This window comes from Taudactylus pleione, unplaced genomic scaffold (assembly GCF_031769625.1).
Source record: "Taudactylus pleione unplaced genomic scaffold, aTauple2 ptg000332l, whole genome shotgun sequence".
Classification (NCBI taxonomy): domain Eukaryota; kingdom Metazoa; phylum Chordata; class Amphibia; order Anura; family Myobatrachidae; genus Taudactylus; species Taudactylus pleione.
The window spans coordinates 3202508-3217671 of record NW_028284733.1 but is presented as its reverse complement, the minus strand read 5'-3'; the positions used below and the strand labels follow the sequence as shown (position 1 = coordinate 3217671).

The following is a 15164-nucleotide window of genomic DNA, read 5'->3' as shown; positions in this document are numbered from 1 at the left end:
CAACTAAGTTTTGACATCTGGTCGGGTCAGACTCAGAATTGCCTACAATTAATGACACCTCTACCGTGACTCCATCTTATACGGTCATCATTCAAATGGTTGAGGACTATTTAAAAAAATTTAATGATAGCATCCAAATAGGCATATCAGACAGTCAGTTTGACTACTGGCAGGAAAAAAAGGTAACTTGGAGGCCCTTGCACTAAAGAATGGCACAAATACATCCTCCAAAAGCAACTTCTTTCGACCATCCAAGAACAGTTTGGTGATGAACAATGCCTTTTCCAGCATGATGGAACACCCTGATATAAGGTAAAAGTGATAACTAAGTGGCTCGTGGAACAAAACATCACAATTTTGGGTCCATACCCAGGAACTCCCCAGACCTTAATCCTATTGAGAACTTGTGGTCAATCCTCAAGAGGCGGGTGTACAAAAAAAAACGTCACAAATTCTGACAAATTACAAGCATTGATTAGACAAGAATGGGTGGCCATCAGTCAGTATGTGGCCCAGAAGTTGATTCACAGCATGTCAGGGAGAATTGCAGAGGTCTTGAAAAAGAGGTATACGTTCAGGAACCCGGCAGACGGAATGCCGACCGCCGGCTTCCAGACATTGTTATCCTGACTAGGGATTAATGACAGGCGTCTAAATCTAGACGCCTGTCATTTGACCGACGTTGGGAGACCGGCGTCCGACATCCCGATCGAGCGGATGCTGGGCGCTGCAGTGGACAGCCGCATGGGGGGGTTAGGTTTAGGGCTCCCAGGGGGGACTTAGGGTTAGGCACCCCCCTGGGAGGTTAGGGTTAGGTTAGGGGGAGGAATGGTTAGGGTTAGGCATCCCCCCAGGGGACTTAGGTTTAGGCGGTGGGGAAGGGGGGGTTAGTTTTAGGCACTTAGAGGGGGGATTAGGGTTAGGCACTGGGGGGAAGGTTAGGGTTAGTCACCCTAAAGGAGGGTTAGGGTTAGGGGGTACATTAGTTTAGTCAATACTTACCTAGGGACGATCGGGATTTCTTCCTCGGTCGGCCAGGCGCTGTCGGGATTTGAACCGCCGGCAAGGGGTCCAGCCGTAATTCATACCGATTCCGAAAAAGAAGGGTCAACATTGCAAATATTGACTCTTTGCATAAACTTAATGTAATTGTCAATAAAAGGTCTAAAACACTGAAGCAGCAAACTTTGTGAAAACCAATACTTGTGTCATTCTCAAAACTTTTGTCCATGGCTGTACATGATTGGTTGTAAATAATGTTGTGATGCTGTTATTAGCAAGTGTGTATTTGTTTTCATCTTGAGGTGATATGTGATCAGTAAATATGGGAGAAGTGTGTTGAGACTGTAGATGTAGCATTATGCCTAAACTGTCTGAAAGTGACATCACTGATACCTGTTTGAGGTCAGAAGTCAGACCAACTGTTACTAAATTCCAAAAAGTTATTACATAATTTTATTGATAGACGGATATGATTCTTACACGTGGACATTCCTGAGTCTTCTGGTGCTAATTGCAGAAGTCTCTTAACAATTATGGGTTACCCTAACACTTAGGAAACACTGAGGGCCTGATTCAGACCCGCTCGCGAGCGCATATCGCTCGCAAGTGGGTCAATGGCCAGGCAGTGCACACGCGCGGCATGCGCACTGCACGTTTTCACTCACTGCGGGACTCACTACAAGACGGTCGGCTGTCAATTGTGATTGACAGATCACCCTGTTTTGTAGGTGTGCAGGGGGGGTGGCTGGACAAACGGAGGCGTTCCTGAAGGAACGCCTGCCATTTGTGGGCGGCCCTACTGACATCACCAGTGATATAGAGAGCGCCTCTGAATCAGGGCCTGAGTCTGAAGTCGGTCATATCTATCAATAGCTGGTTATTCTATCAATATGTTTTAAAGTTTCAAATGTTTGTTTCCCTGTTTTCAGATAACCCACCCAAACCATTAATAACAGGGACTGATGATATGGAGGAGAAGAAGACAGCTAAAGTTGTCTGTTCTGTTACTCACATCTGTGCCTCCAGACCCCCCACTCTTGCATGGAATAAGGTTGGACATGAGATAACAGTGAGGCATAGAGATCTACCTTGGGGAAATTGGAGGATGGAAACTGAAATGAGTTATATCCCTTCCTATACAGAAGATAAATCTATGTTGGAATGCACGGCTACATTTCCCAATTACATAACATCAGCTGAATCAAAATCCCTGAATGTTAAATGTAAGTAATGTAACTTGCTACTTCTATTATACTTTAATTTAATTATATTATATGAACATGTGTACTTGTTTGAGCAAATAATAACATGTCAATCAATATGGTTTGCAGTCCATTTATAGTAGGGATGAGCGGGTTCGGTTCCCTGAGAACCGAACCCACCCGAACTTCGGGGATCCGGGGCGATCCGAGCCCAAGCTCGGATCTCCCTGTCTGCCCCGGATCCCTCTCCCGAGGCAAAACCTCGAGAGCTGCTGTCGGATCTCGAGGTTTTGCCTCGAGCGGCCATTTAAAAAAAAATGCCTTTGCCTTTAATGGGCAAAGTGCTGATTGGCTGACAGAGCCGTCTGTCACGGCTCTCAGCCAATCAGCATTATGGTGCTCATTTGCATGTAGCACGGACTCGTGAGATCCGTGCTACATGCATCTGTGTGATTGACAGTGACACAGAGCACAGATGGGTCAGTGAGACCCGTCTGTGCTGCTGTGTATTTCAATGACACAGATGCACGCACGGACCAGGAGATCCGTGCTACTTGCATCTGTGTCATTGACACAGAGCACTAACGGGTCCGTGAGACCCGTCTGTGCTGCTGTGGTAAATAAAAAAAAAAAAACCTGTGTAAAAAGAGAAAAAAATGGCGTCCTCCCCCCCCAAAAAAGAGCAACCAGCCCCGGGCATTAGTGACCCAGTGCTGGGTGTGCTTAAATACAGGGGACAAACGACATAGGGGTCCCCTGTACTTAAACACAACCAGCACCGGGCTAGTCAGAACCAGAGCTGGTTGCCAAAATACGGGGGACAAACGACGTAGGGGTCCCCCGTATTCTGCGCAACCAGCTCTGGGCTCTGATCCGGTCCTGGTTCTGGAAATACAGGGGAAAAAAATGAGTAGGGTTCCCCTGTATGTTCCAGAACCAGCACTGGACTTTTTCTAGCGGGGGGCTGATGCCACAGCCAGGGGAGCCCTTTCACCGGGCCCCCCAGCCGCAGCATCAGCCCTGACCGCTAGTCAGCCCAGGCCGGGGATCCCTGGAGAGCTGGGGACCCCCCCAATAAAGGGGTCACCCTCTCCAGGGCACCCCAGGCCCAGGCTGATAGCCCGGGGCTATCCCCGCCACCCCTGGTGGCGGTGGGTGGCGGGTTGATTGTGTGGTGTGGTGTAAATAAAGAATATCAAACATTGTCTTTACAAGTAGAACTGCAAGTCCCAGCAAGCCTGCCCCGCATGCTGGTACTTGGAGAACCACAAGTACCAGCATGCAGGGCATTAAGGGCCCACTAGTACCTGTAGTTCACCTGTAAAAAAATGTTTAAAAAAAACACAGGACACACACACCGTGACAGTATAAGTTTATTAAGCATACATACACACACACACACACACACACACATGTACACATACTCACCTATGTAACCCTGTAGCATCGGTCCACTTGTCCGGTAAAGTATCCATAGGGGACCTGTGAAAAAAAACATACTCACCATCTCCTATGCGAGGTTCTGTCCTCTTCGTTCCAAAGTAGGCATCCCCGGACTTGGCAAAAAAAAAAAAAACGAAAACGCGATCCACGAACTTAGTACCGTTCTATAGAACGGTACTTCCCGAATGAGAGCTTAGCGGCGGGGTATCACCATGGAAACCCCGCTGCTAAGCGTTCATTGGCTGAGAGAGGCCATCTCCCGTCTCTCTCAGCCAATGAACGGCTCCCTCCATTGTAGTCAATGCTGGGAGCCGCAAGGTTATTAAAGTTTACCCTGCGGTTCCCACCATTGACTACAATGGAGGGAGCCGTTCATTGGCTGAGAGACGGGAGATGACCTCTCTCAGCCAATGAACGCTTAGCAGCGGGGTTTCCATGGTGATACCCCGCCGCTAAGCTCTCATTCGGGAAGTACCGTTCTATAGAACGGTACTAAGTTCGTGGATCGCGTTTTCGTTTTTTTTTTTTGCCAAGTCCGGGGATGCCTACTTTGGAACGAAGAGGACAGAACCTCGCATAGGAGATGGTGAGTATGTTTTTTTTCACAGGTCCCCTAGGGATACTTTACCGGACAAGTGGACCGATGCTACAGGTTACATAGGTGAGTATGTGTACATGTGTGTGTGTGTATGTATGTTTAATAAACTTATACTGTCACGGTGTGTGTGTCCTGTGTTTTTTTAAACATTTTTTTTACAGGTGAACTACAGGTACTAGTGGGCCCTTAATGCCCTGCATGCTGGTACTTGTGGTTCTCCAAGTACCAGCATGCGGGGCAGGCTAGCTGGGACTTGCAGTTCTACTTGTAAAGACAATGTTTGATATTCTTTATTTACACCACACCACACAATCAACCCGCCACCCACCGCCACCAGGGGTGGCGGGGATAGCCCCGGGCTATCAGCCTGGGCCTGGGGTGCCCTGGAGAGGGTGACCCCTTTATTGGGGGGGTCCCCAGCTCTCCAGGGATCCCCGGCCTGGGCTGACTAGCGGTCAGGGTTGATGCTGCGGCTGGGGGGCCCGGTGAAAGGGCTCCCCTGGCTGTGGCATCAGCCCCCCGCTAGAAAAAGTCCAGTGCTGGTTCTGGAACATACAGGGGAACCCTACTCATTTTTTGTCCCCTATATTTCCAGAACCAGGACCGGATCAGAGCCCAGAGCTGGTTGCGCAGAATACAGGGGACCCCTACGTCGTTTGTCCCCCGTATTTTGGCAACCAGCGCTGGTTCTGACTAGCCCGGTGCTGGTTGTGCTTAAGTACAGGGGACCCCTACGTCGTTTGTCCCCTGTATTTAAGCACACCCAGCACTGGGTTACTAATGCCCGGGGCTGGTTGCTCTTTTTTGGGGGGGTGCACGCCATTTTTTTCTTTTTTTACACAGGTTTTTTTTTTTTTTTTTTACCACAGCAGCACAGACGGGTCTCACGGACCTGTCATTGCTCTGTGCCAATCACACAGATGCATGTAGCACGGATCTCCCGGGTTCGTGCTACATGCAAATGGGCACCATAACGCTGATTGGCTTCCTGTCTGCCACTGCAGTGCCACTCCTAGATGGGCCACATGTTTGTGCCGCCCCCTTGTGTCGCTTAGCATAGTCATCCAGCTTCCTCGGTACAACCTTTTGGCCTAAAAACAATATTGTGAGGTGTGAGGTGTTCAGAATAGAGTGGAAATGAGTGGAAATTAATGTTATTGGGGTTATTAATAGCGTAGGAACAAAAAAAGGCCCATTTATGTGATTTTAGCGGGTTTTTTTTATTTTTTAAGAAAAAATCCAGATCCAAAACACAAAACCCAGAACCCAAAACACGGAAGGGTGGTTTTGGCAAAACCAATCCAGATCCAAAACACGAAGAAAGATCCAGATCCAAAACCAAAACACAAAACACGAAAAGTGTCCGGTGCACACCCCTAATTTATAGGTATACTATTAAATAAACAAATTATGATAGTGTTATTACAAGTTGTTGAAGATGTCTGGGGAGATTTAAGAAACAATAAAACATGGTCAGACAATCTCTATAGTATGATAGCATATTAACGGCCTGATTCAGCAAGGACCGCATGCTAGCAGATGCACGCACCCAGCCACTGCGAGTATATGCTAATCAATGCATACACACGGAGACCACAGTACAAGAAGCAGACAACCAGCAATATATAAAGCCGCCCATCTTTGCTGTGATTAATAGCGTAAACATCAGGAACATTGAGTGCCACCAAAGCTGCGTACAAGCTAAGGGTAGACCTGACCCTGCTGCATGACTTGAGGGATTCCTGCATGCAGGAAGGCACCCTACAGCGTGTGGCACCACTGAGATAAATATATGCAAGCCCCTGTAATGGCGGTGAATGCACACGCACGCCTGCGTTCGTCCGACCACCCACAAACAGCACTTCCTGTCAATCAACATCGGAGGTCTCTGCAGGCTCTTTTCGTACTCTGAGGGAGCCCTTACCATACTCAGCAACCTGTTTGCGCACGTGTAATGTTATGCATATGCATGCGCAGATCGCAAACCGTGCGTTCTCTCACTTGTGTTCCTTGCTGAATTGGGTCATAAGGACACTGGGGGGGGGGATTATCAAGTAGTATTTTAATTGACTCGATTAGTACAGTACTCAAAGTGTTTTAGTACCCGTCATAGGCAACATAGCCAGTAAATCACTGAAAATGGCAATTTGGAATGCAACCTGCTGTGAAGTGTAATCCTGAATTTGTCCATGTCATTTTTGTGGCACTTGCTATATGTCTGCTGAAATTGCCAAGTATGACTGGTGGTCCTATCATTAAATAATATGGCCCCAATTAACATATACCTATTATTGGCCCAAATATTTTTTTTAATATATAAGCCCCTTAACGTAATGTGAATATTATAGTGTTCTCTTTACGGAATAATCCAATTATGTGTTCCTCTTAATATATCTATTATATAATGGGCCTAATATCTGCCATATCCCTCACAGCTCTCACATGCTGTATACCAGAACATATCCACCAGAAACCTCTCTTTACAGCTCAATGGCTGCCTGTCAGGACACAGCCAACTGCCACCTCCCTTTACAGCATTCACTGGCTGCCTGACAAGACACAGCAACCATACCCTCTGACTCTGACTGCCTGACAGAACACATTCCCCTAATAACTACATGTACAGCTCTCACTATCTGCCTGCCAGGACACAGCCACCTCCCCTCACAGGATCATACATACAATCCCAGTTGCCACCTGCCCTGACAGCTTTGCCAATCCCACCTCCCATTACAACTGCCTTCAATCCCACCTGCTCCACAAATTACACCCAGCTGGCTGGCAAGTAAGACGCAGGTCTCCCTGCACAGAGCGGAGTTTCTGGAATCTCTCTACAACGGCAGCACCTCTGGGCTGAAGTAGGAATTGACCGTTGAGGCAATAGCTATCAACATATCGATATACATATATTTATACTACAGTGATATATCTTTTCGTTAAATAATTACAGAACACTGCTTCGCTAAATTAGAAGAATAGGTGAGAGAAGAGAGAAAAGATGGTGAGAGAGGCTGGGGGGGACTAGAGACAGAGGAAAGAAAGACTAGGGAAAATGGGGAGAGATAGAGAAGGGGTATATAGGTAAAGAGAGACAGAAAAAGGGGGAAATGGGAAAATACAAATTGGGATTAGACAGACTTAACGAAAGAGAGAGAGAGAGATGGTGGATAAAGAAGCAACATTGGTCACCATAGCTAGTGACACAGTGAATGATAAGTCCATAATACTTGTTCATTATATAAATATGTATCATAACCATAGTTATTAACTGTTTTCCTTAATTAAGAAATGTTTTGGCAGCATGAAGCATAGTGCTATTGAGCCTATATAATGTCATATAGGCAGCACTCCAAATATCAACAAATAAACCATCAAGGGTGCCCTCCGAGGTATCCTGATTCCCTACAAGGGATCCAAATACTGCAAGTAGAAGGCGGCACTCCGAAATCATACACCAACACTGGCAGTAGTATCAACATTTCGAGATTTTATTATCTCATCATCAGGACACACAATATACAAATAAGGTCAGATGTTTTATTTGTACATTGTGTGTCCTGATGACAAGATAATAAAATCTCAAAAAGTTGATACTACTGCCAGTGTTGGTGTATGATTTTGGAGTGCAAGAGTATGATAGTTTTAGCAATTAGCGAGCTGAATGTATATTCTGAATAAGATGGATGTATGGAGTAAGAAGGATGTTGGAACCTAGTGGAATTGTTGTTGTGACCGAATGTGGGCACTGAGTGGGAAGTGTGTGCCACATAACGGCTCAGACCTCAGTTGCATAGACTGCATGTGTGTATTCCAGTCGCGTAGCTCGGGTATTAGGAGCCCAGGGTAAATTGAAAAATGGAGCCCCACTAGGTGGGCGTGCTGAAAAATAGGCATGGTCACTTAAAAATGGGGCATGTCAACATGACACACACCCCTTTCTTGTCACTGTGGGAACATTCCTTTCCATTCCATATGCACCTTAATGCAGTCCTCCCTATGCAGTGCCCATTATACAGTAACCCCAGTATACAATGCACCCAGTAGTGGTCCCTCTTATGCAGGCCCCCAGTAGTGTCACGTATACAGGACCCCCAGTAGTGGTCCCCATTATGCACCCCCCACATTAGCACACTTTATACAGTGCCCTTGGTAGTGGTCCCCCTTATGCAGGTCCCCAGTAGTGATCCCCCTATGCAGTGCCCCTTAAACACAGCCCCATGTAGTTAGGCAGGTCCCCAGTGTTGCCCCTTATACAGTGCCCCAGTAGTGGTCTACCTTATGCAGGCCCCAAGCAGTGCCCCTTATACAGTGCCCACAGTAGTGGCCCCCCTTATGCAGGCCCCCAGTAGTGCTCCTTATATAGTGCCCACAGTAGTGGTCCCCCTTATGTAGGCCCCCAGTAGTGGTCCCCCCTGTGCAGTGCCCCCCGTAGTGGACCTCCCTATTCTGTGCCCTCAGTAGTGGTCCCCCGATGCAGTGCCTCCAGTAGTAAGCCCCTTATATAGTGTCCCCAGTAAGTAGTACCCCCTATGCAATGCCCCCAGTAGTGGTCCCCCTCAGTAGTGCCCCCTGTAGTGGTCCCCCAATGCAGTTCCCAAAGTGGTTTTCACCCCTCTATGCTGTACCCCCAATAGTGGTCCCTGATGCAGTGTCTCCAGTAGTAGTCCCCCCCAGTAGTGCCCCCAGTAGTGGTCCCCCCTGCAGTGCCTCCAGTAGTGGTCCCCCCAGTAGTGCCCCTTGTAGTACCCCCAATAGTGGTCCCCTCCCAGTAGTGCCCCCAGTAGTGGTTGCCCCAAGTAGTGGTCCCCTCCCAGTAGTGCCCCCAGTAGTGGTCCTCCCCTATGCAGTACCCCCAATAGTGGTCCCCTGATGCAGTGCCCCCAGTTGTAGTCCTCCCCAGTAGTGCCCCCCCAGTAGTGCCTCCAGTAGTAGTCCCCCCAGTAGTGGTCCCTCCAGCAGTGCCTTCAGTAGTGGTCCCTCCAGTAGTGCCCCTTGTAGTGCCCCCAATAGTGGTCCCCTCCCAGTAGTGCCCCCAGTAGTGGTTGTCCCAAGTAGTGGTCCCCTCCAAGTAGTGCCCCCAGTAGTGGTCCTCCCCTATGCAGTGCCCCCAGTAGTGGTCCCCCGATGCAGTGCCCCCAGTTGTAGTCCTCCCCAGTAGTGCCCTCCCAGTAGTAGTCTCCCACTATGCAGTGCCCCCTGTAGTGGTCCCCCCCAGCAGTGCAGGCAAAGACACACATAAAACAAAGAAAAAAAACACTTACCTGAATCCTGCTTCTGCTGCTGTCTGCTCCTCTATAGTCCTGGGCCAGCCCACCCTGCATTATGGGAGAGACATCATAACATCTCTCCCATTACCCACTGTGGGAGTCGGAAGATGGAGCTCATGAGTGAGGTCCAGCCCGGCTCCGGTAGTGAATGCAGCAGTCAATAAGAGTCTGTCTGACTCTCATTGGCTGCTAATTAAAACAAACACACAGCTGCCAGCACTGGTAGCTGTGTGTTTGTCACTGTGTAGTGCTGACCTAGCTATGTCCGGTCAGCACTACACTGCACTGCACACACCGTGCTCGACCCCCCTAGTTACACCATTTGTGTATTCCAATGAGCACACAATTCTGTGAATTAACAGCTCTACCATTTTGTGAGTGACAGCAATCTGTGATAGTGCTGAATCTGCAGTTAACCACAGGGTGTGATGGCATACCATATCTGTATTGCGACCATTAAGGTGTCAGCCTTAATGATTAGAATTTCATTGCTTTTTTAAGTTTGAGTGTTAGAAATTCATTAGGTTTTGTGAAATTTTAGATCATGTCTAAGATGCTTTAATGGGACATGTGAAACCGTAAGGTTTTTTGTCTATTGAATTTCATAGCTTTTTTTATAATTTATTAACCTTCGGGTTTGGAGGAGCAGACTGGGCTCCATGCAAGGTAGAATGGCAACAAAATGGTACACTAGTGCAGGTTGAGGAGGGGACAGCACACAGGTGGTGTTTTGGGGGTGCAGAGGGAGAGACAGCTGCGGGGATGAGCTGCAGGTGTGCAGGGCAGTGGCAGCAGTGGGGCTGTGGGGCAGTGCACAGGGGCATCAGTGGGTGACAGAGGGCTCACTACCACTGGGCATGCACTTGAGAAAATCATATCAATAAGACACAGATGTATGGAGTTGAATATGTGTAATATATATATATATATATATATATGTGTAGCACAATAATAGAGTTGTGGTGCTGTCTCTAGGAAAAACTCAGATTGTTGTAGGTATTCAAAGTTTATCTGTCTTCAGGAGAAAGTTATTGATTTTTCTCCCTGTGTGTATTCGTCACACTATGCTCCTCTTCTATTGCGAGTGGCTGCTCAGTCCTTTCAGTTTAATGCTTGGTAAAGATGTTTTGGTTTCTATTGAGAGAGGGGGAGAAGGATAAGTGCCTGATAGTGTAATATATTAAGTACCAATTAATCTCAACAAAATATTCCAATATATATGCGTTCCATGGATACACTTGATGGTTAAGTGTATATAGCAGTCTTTAGCAGTCAGGGTATCCCATCAGGGTATGCTTGGAAATCTGTTCACCACCTAACAGTATCACAGTTACCTCATTTAAGCAAAATAAATTGCCTCCATAGTGTGGTATTATTAAATGTTTAAATTTATTCACAAAAATTCCTCACACAAGTAAAACCAAAAAAGGTGCTCATCTTAGCAGTGGTAGATTCCAAATGGAGATGCATTGTAAGACATGCAAATAAGTCCATACAGGAACATGAAGCGTAACCAAGTGGCAGAGGTAAGATAAGGATTAAGGGTCCCAACACATTTCACCAGTTCTCTGGCTTCCTCAGGGGATAATAATATTGGGAACATGGAGGTCTTATATACCCACCCATTCCCCTCTGTTTTAGTGCATTTTGGTGTCAATTTAGGTGCACTTCTGGTCTGCGGTTGACCGGAAACGGAAGTAATCATCACTTCTTTTTTTTCCAAAACCAGAAGTTGCGGGTGCAACCCAGAGTTACAGTCACAGTGTAGGGACATGTGCAGAGTATTATGGTCTCTCAGGGATCAATATAAGGTGCTTTATACATGCATACCTTAAGTGATATCTCCTCATAGCACCATATATAGTTTGGTGTATTACTGTGCCTGCCATTTTGTTGGAGACCATATGGTCAGTTCCATATTGGGAAAGAACATATTGGGGAATAGTGAGTTATAAGGCCAAAGTGTAGAGATTCCATAATAGCTAATTATTTAATTGTATACATGTTATTGTAAACATAGACTCTAAGTATACTTTGTTAAAAATGTTTAAACAAACAAACAAAAACAAAACAAAACAAAACAAAAATATATATATATACAGGTTGAGTCTCCCATATCCAAATATTCCGAAATACGGAATATTCCGAAATACGGAATATTTTTGGCTTGACTGAGAAAATGAAACCTTTGATTTTTGATGGTTCAATGCACACAAACTTTGTCTAAGGCACAAATTATTACAAATATTGTATACAATTACCTTCAGGTTGTGTGTATTGGGTGTATATGAAACATACCTGAATTTTATGAATGTACACAACCTTTGTTTGAGCCACAAAATTATTGAAAATATTGTATAAAATTACCTGCAGGCTGTGTGTATAAGGTATATATAACACATAAATGCATTCTGTGTGTATATTGGGGTCCCATTCCCAATATATTTCATTATGATATGCAAATATTCCAAAATACAGAATATTCCGTTATCCAAAATGCCCCTGGTCCAAAGCATTTTGGATATCGTAGACTCAACCGGTATATATATATAGGAAGTCTAAGAATATATGTGTCATTAAGAATCTAAAAACACATACCACTATGTTTTAAGGGGATCATCCACATATAGGTAGTCAAAACAAGTCCATTTAGCTATCATAACTATTAAAAGTATAAAGTTTAATATGTAACATAACACCAAATATATAGAATATGATAACAAAACAATACAGTATGCATATTAATTAATAGAAATATTTTAAAAAATCATTATATATGTATATATGAGATATAAAATGTATAAGATTGAACTCATTGTATAAGTAGAAGACAACCATATTTCTAAACCAGAACGATATAAATGTTAATACTCAGTGTGTATTTCCATAAAATTATTACAAAAAAGGTGCTATTTCATAATCCTCATTATGGCCATTAGGGGTAAGTGTGTTTAGTTCATATATATCCAGTACATCTCCCTTTGTGCCAATAATTTCAATAAATCTCCTCCTCTTGGTCCTAAAGTTACATGCTCAATTGCCTTAAATGTAAAGCTATCCATAGATGAATTATGATGGGAGGAGAAATCTCTAGAAAGAGGATGACTTTCTATTTTATTCTTAATATTCCACAGATGTTCTTGTATGCTTAGTTTTAGCAACCTCTTAGTTTTGCCAATATATTTCAATTTGCAGCTGCACTCAATCATATATACGACTGAGGTAGTGTTGCAATTCGTGAAATGTTTTAATTTATATTCCTTTGTGAAGCCAGTTAAAAAAAACTTCTCCGATTGGGATCCACACATCAGCAAATATTACATTTATAGTGACCACATTTATAGGATCCCACACACTTAGGCATTAGTTGATGATTGTTTTCCTTTGTTTTTTCTATTGGGAGCTAGTATTTCCTTCAAATTTTTGGATTTTCTAAAGACAATATTGGGTCTATTTGGACGTATTTCTCCTAGTGTAGGGTCCCTCTTTTTTCTCTTTCTTTACTTTAATCACTGGAATCAGTAGTTTCTGTCTATCTATTTGTTCACTTTTACTGAGTGCTTGTTTGAGGATGTCTTCTGGGTATCCTCTTTCCCTAAAGCGGTCTGGTGATATTGCTACTTGTTCCAAATAGGTTTCAGATTTGGAACAATTTCTCTTTATTCTATAAAACTGAGAATACAGAAATTGTTTTTCCAAGATTTTGTATGTCCACTTTTATAGTGCAAATAGCTGTTAGTGTCTACCATTTTGTTATAATTTTTGGTGACCACTGTTTCTCCTTCATTTGATAGTATTAGGTCCAGGAATTCCACTTGATTTATATTAAAATTGTTTGTAAATTTCAAATTAAAATCTTTTAAATTTATAAAATTAATGAATTCCTGAAACTCTTGTTCATCTCCATCCCAGATCATAATTATATAATCAATATATCTTTTGTAAAAACAGATCTTGCCATAATATGGGTTGTCTTTAAAAATATGATTCTCTTCCTACATGCCCATTAAGATATTTGCATAACTAGGTGTGAAAACTGTGCCCATTGTGGTCCCACAGGTATGTAAATAAAATTGATCTAAAAGTATAAAATAATTGTGAGTTAAAATGAATCATATTAAAATACAAATATAATCCTTCTGGGAGTCATAAAGGTTGGGGTCATTTTCAAGGATTTTTTGGCAAGCTGAGATTCCTTTCTCATTTTCAATTGATGTGTACAAAGATTGTACATCCACTGTGGCCCATTTAAAGTTTTCTTTCCATGTAAATGTTTCAATATAGTTTAATATGCGTGTGGTGTCCTTTAAATAAGAGGTAAGCTGTTTAACATGTGGGTTCAGGAAGACATCCACATATTCTGAAAGATGGGCTGTTAGTGAATCGATCCCAGCTATTATTGGTCTATCTGGGGGATCCACTAAACTCTTGTGGATCTTAGGTAAATGCTAAAAGATCGAGATTATTGGAGTGTTATTTAAAAGATATTGGTATTCATCTTTGGATAAAATATAACTATGCAGACCATATACTAAAATGCCTCTAAGTTCTGTTAAGAACTCTTCTGTCGGGTCTTTAGGTTGGGGTTTGTATGATTTAATATCAGTTAGGAGTCTCATAACTTCCTTTTCATAGTCAACTCTATTTTGAATAACAAGACCCCCTTGTATATATAAAAAGGCCGCCTCGAAATAAATGGAATTTTCCCATAGAGATGGGGGCAGGCATGGTGTTTAAGGGTCTACACCTCAAAAGCTTTTGAAAGTACTGAGCTGAAAATTTGCATGGGCTAGTAGAACTGTCGCTCTGTACTGCTTACCAAATTTCAAGGCAAAAACATAAAAAATGTGAATTTGGAAGAAATCTAAGTTTCCAACTGTCAGTTTTTTCTGACACTCTCAATTAGGAAAATGCTCTGCATCTGCTTCCCCTCTCCTACAAGCTCTCCACTGGCTCCCCTTCCCTTTTAGAACCCAAAGGTTCTCACACTCACTTACAAAGCCCTCAGCCATTCCTCTCCCATTTACATCTCTGATCTCATCTCCCTTCACTCTGCTGTCCGCCCTCTTCGTTCAACAAATGCACGCCGCCTCTCATGCCAATTGACTACTTCCTCCCACTCCCGCCTCCAAGATTTTGCCCATGCTGCTCCCCACCTTTGGAACTCTCTCCCGCTTCCCATCAGACTCTCCACCTCTCATCTATCCTTCAAATGGGCTCTCAAGACCCACTATTTCATCAAAGAATTCCAGCTCTCATCTTAACTTGCTGCTACATACTCCTTCCTCCCTGCCTACCCCATCTGTGTCACTCACCCATGTTTGTCTGTCCCTCCCCCCTAGAATGTAAGCAACTATGAGCAGGGCCCTCTACCCTCTTGTGCTTCTCCTTCTTTACCTTCATCTACTTCTTACTCCTTATGAGGGCACCTAACATTTGGTTGCTTTGCATTGTTGCTTATCTGGATGTTATGTTCACGAATGTAGCAATGTATATTCTCCATGTCCTGTAATGTATTGTATTGTATTGTATTGTAAATCAATATATTTCTTTATGTACTTTGTAAGGCGCTGCGGAACACTTGTGGCGCCATATAAATAAATGATGATAATAATAATAATAATAATAATAATAAGGACCACATTTCTGCTG

At 44.0% G+C, this 15164-nt stretch overlaps 1 protein-coding gene across 1 annotated transcript in view; it reads left to right on the top strand.

Moving 5' to 3' along the window:
- Window positions 1-15164, top strand: part of LOC148509091 (sialic acid-binding Ig-like lectin 13) — an 85761-nt gene that overhangs the window by 19973 nt on the left and 50624 nt on the right. The window contains exon 4 of the mRNA XM_088443649.1: window positions 1932-2225. Coding sequence (XP_088299775.1) covers window positions 1932-2225 — 294 coding nt within the window. The remainder of the gene's footprint in view (window positions 1-1931; window positions 2226-15164) is intronic.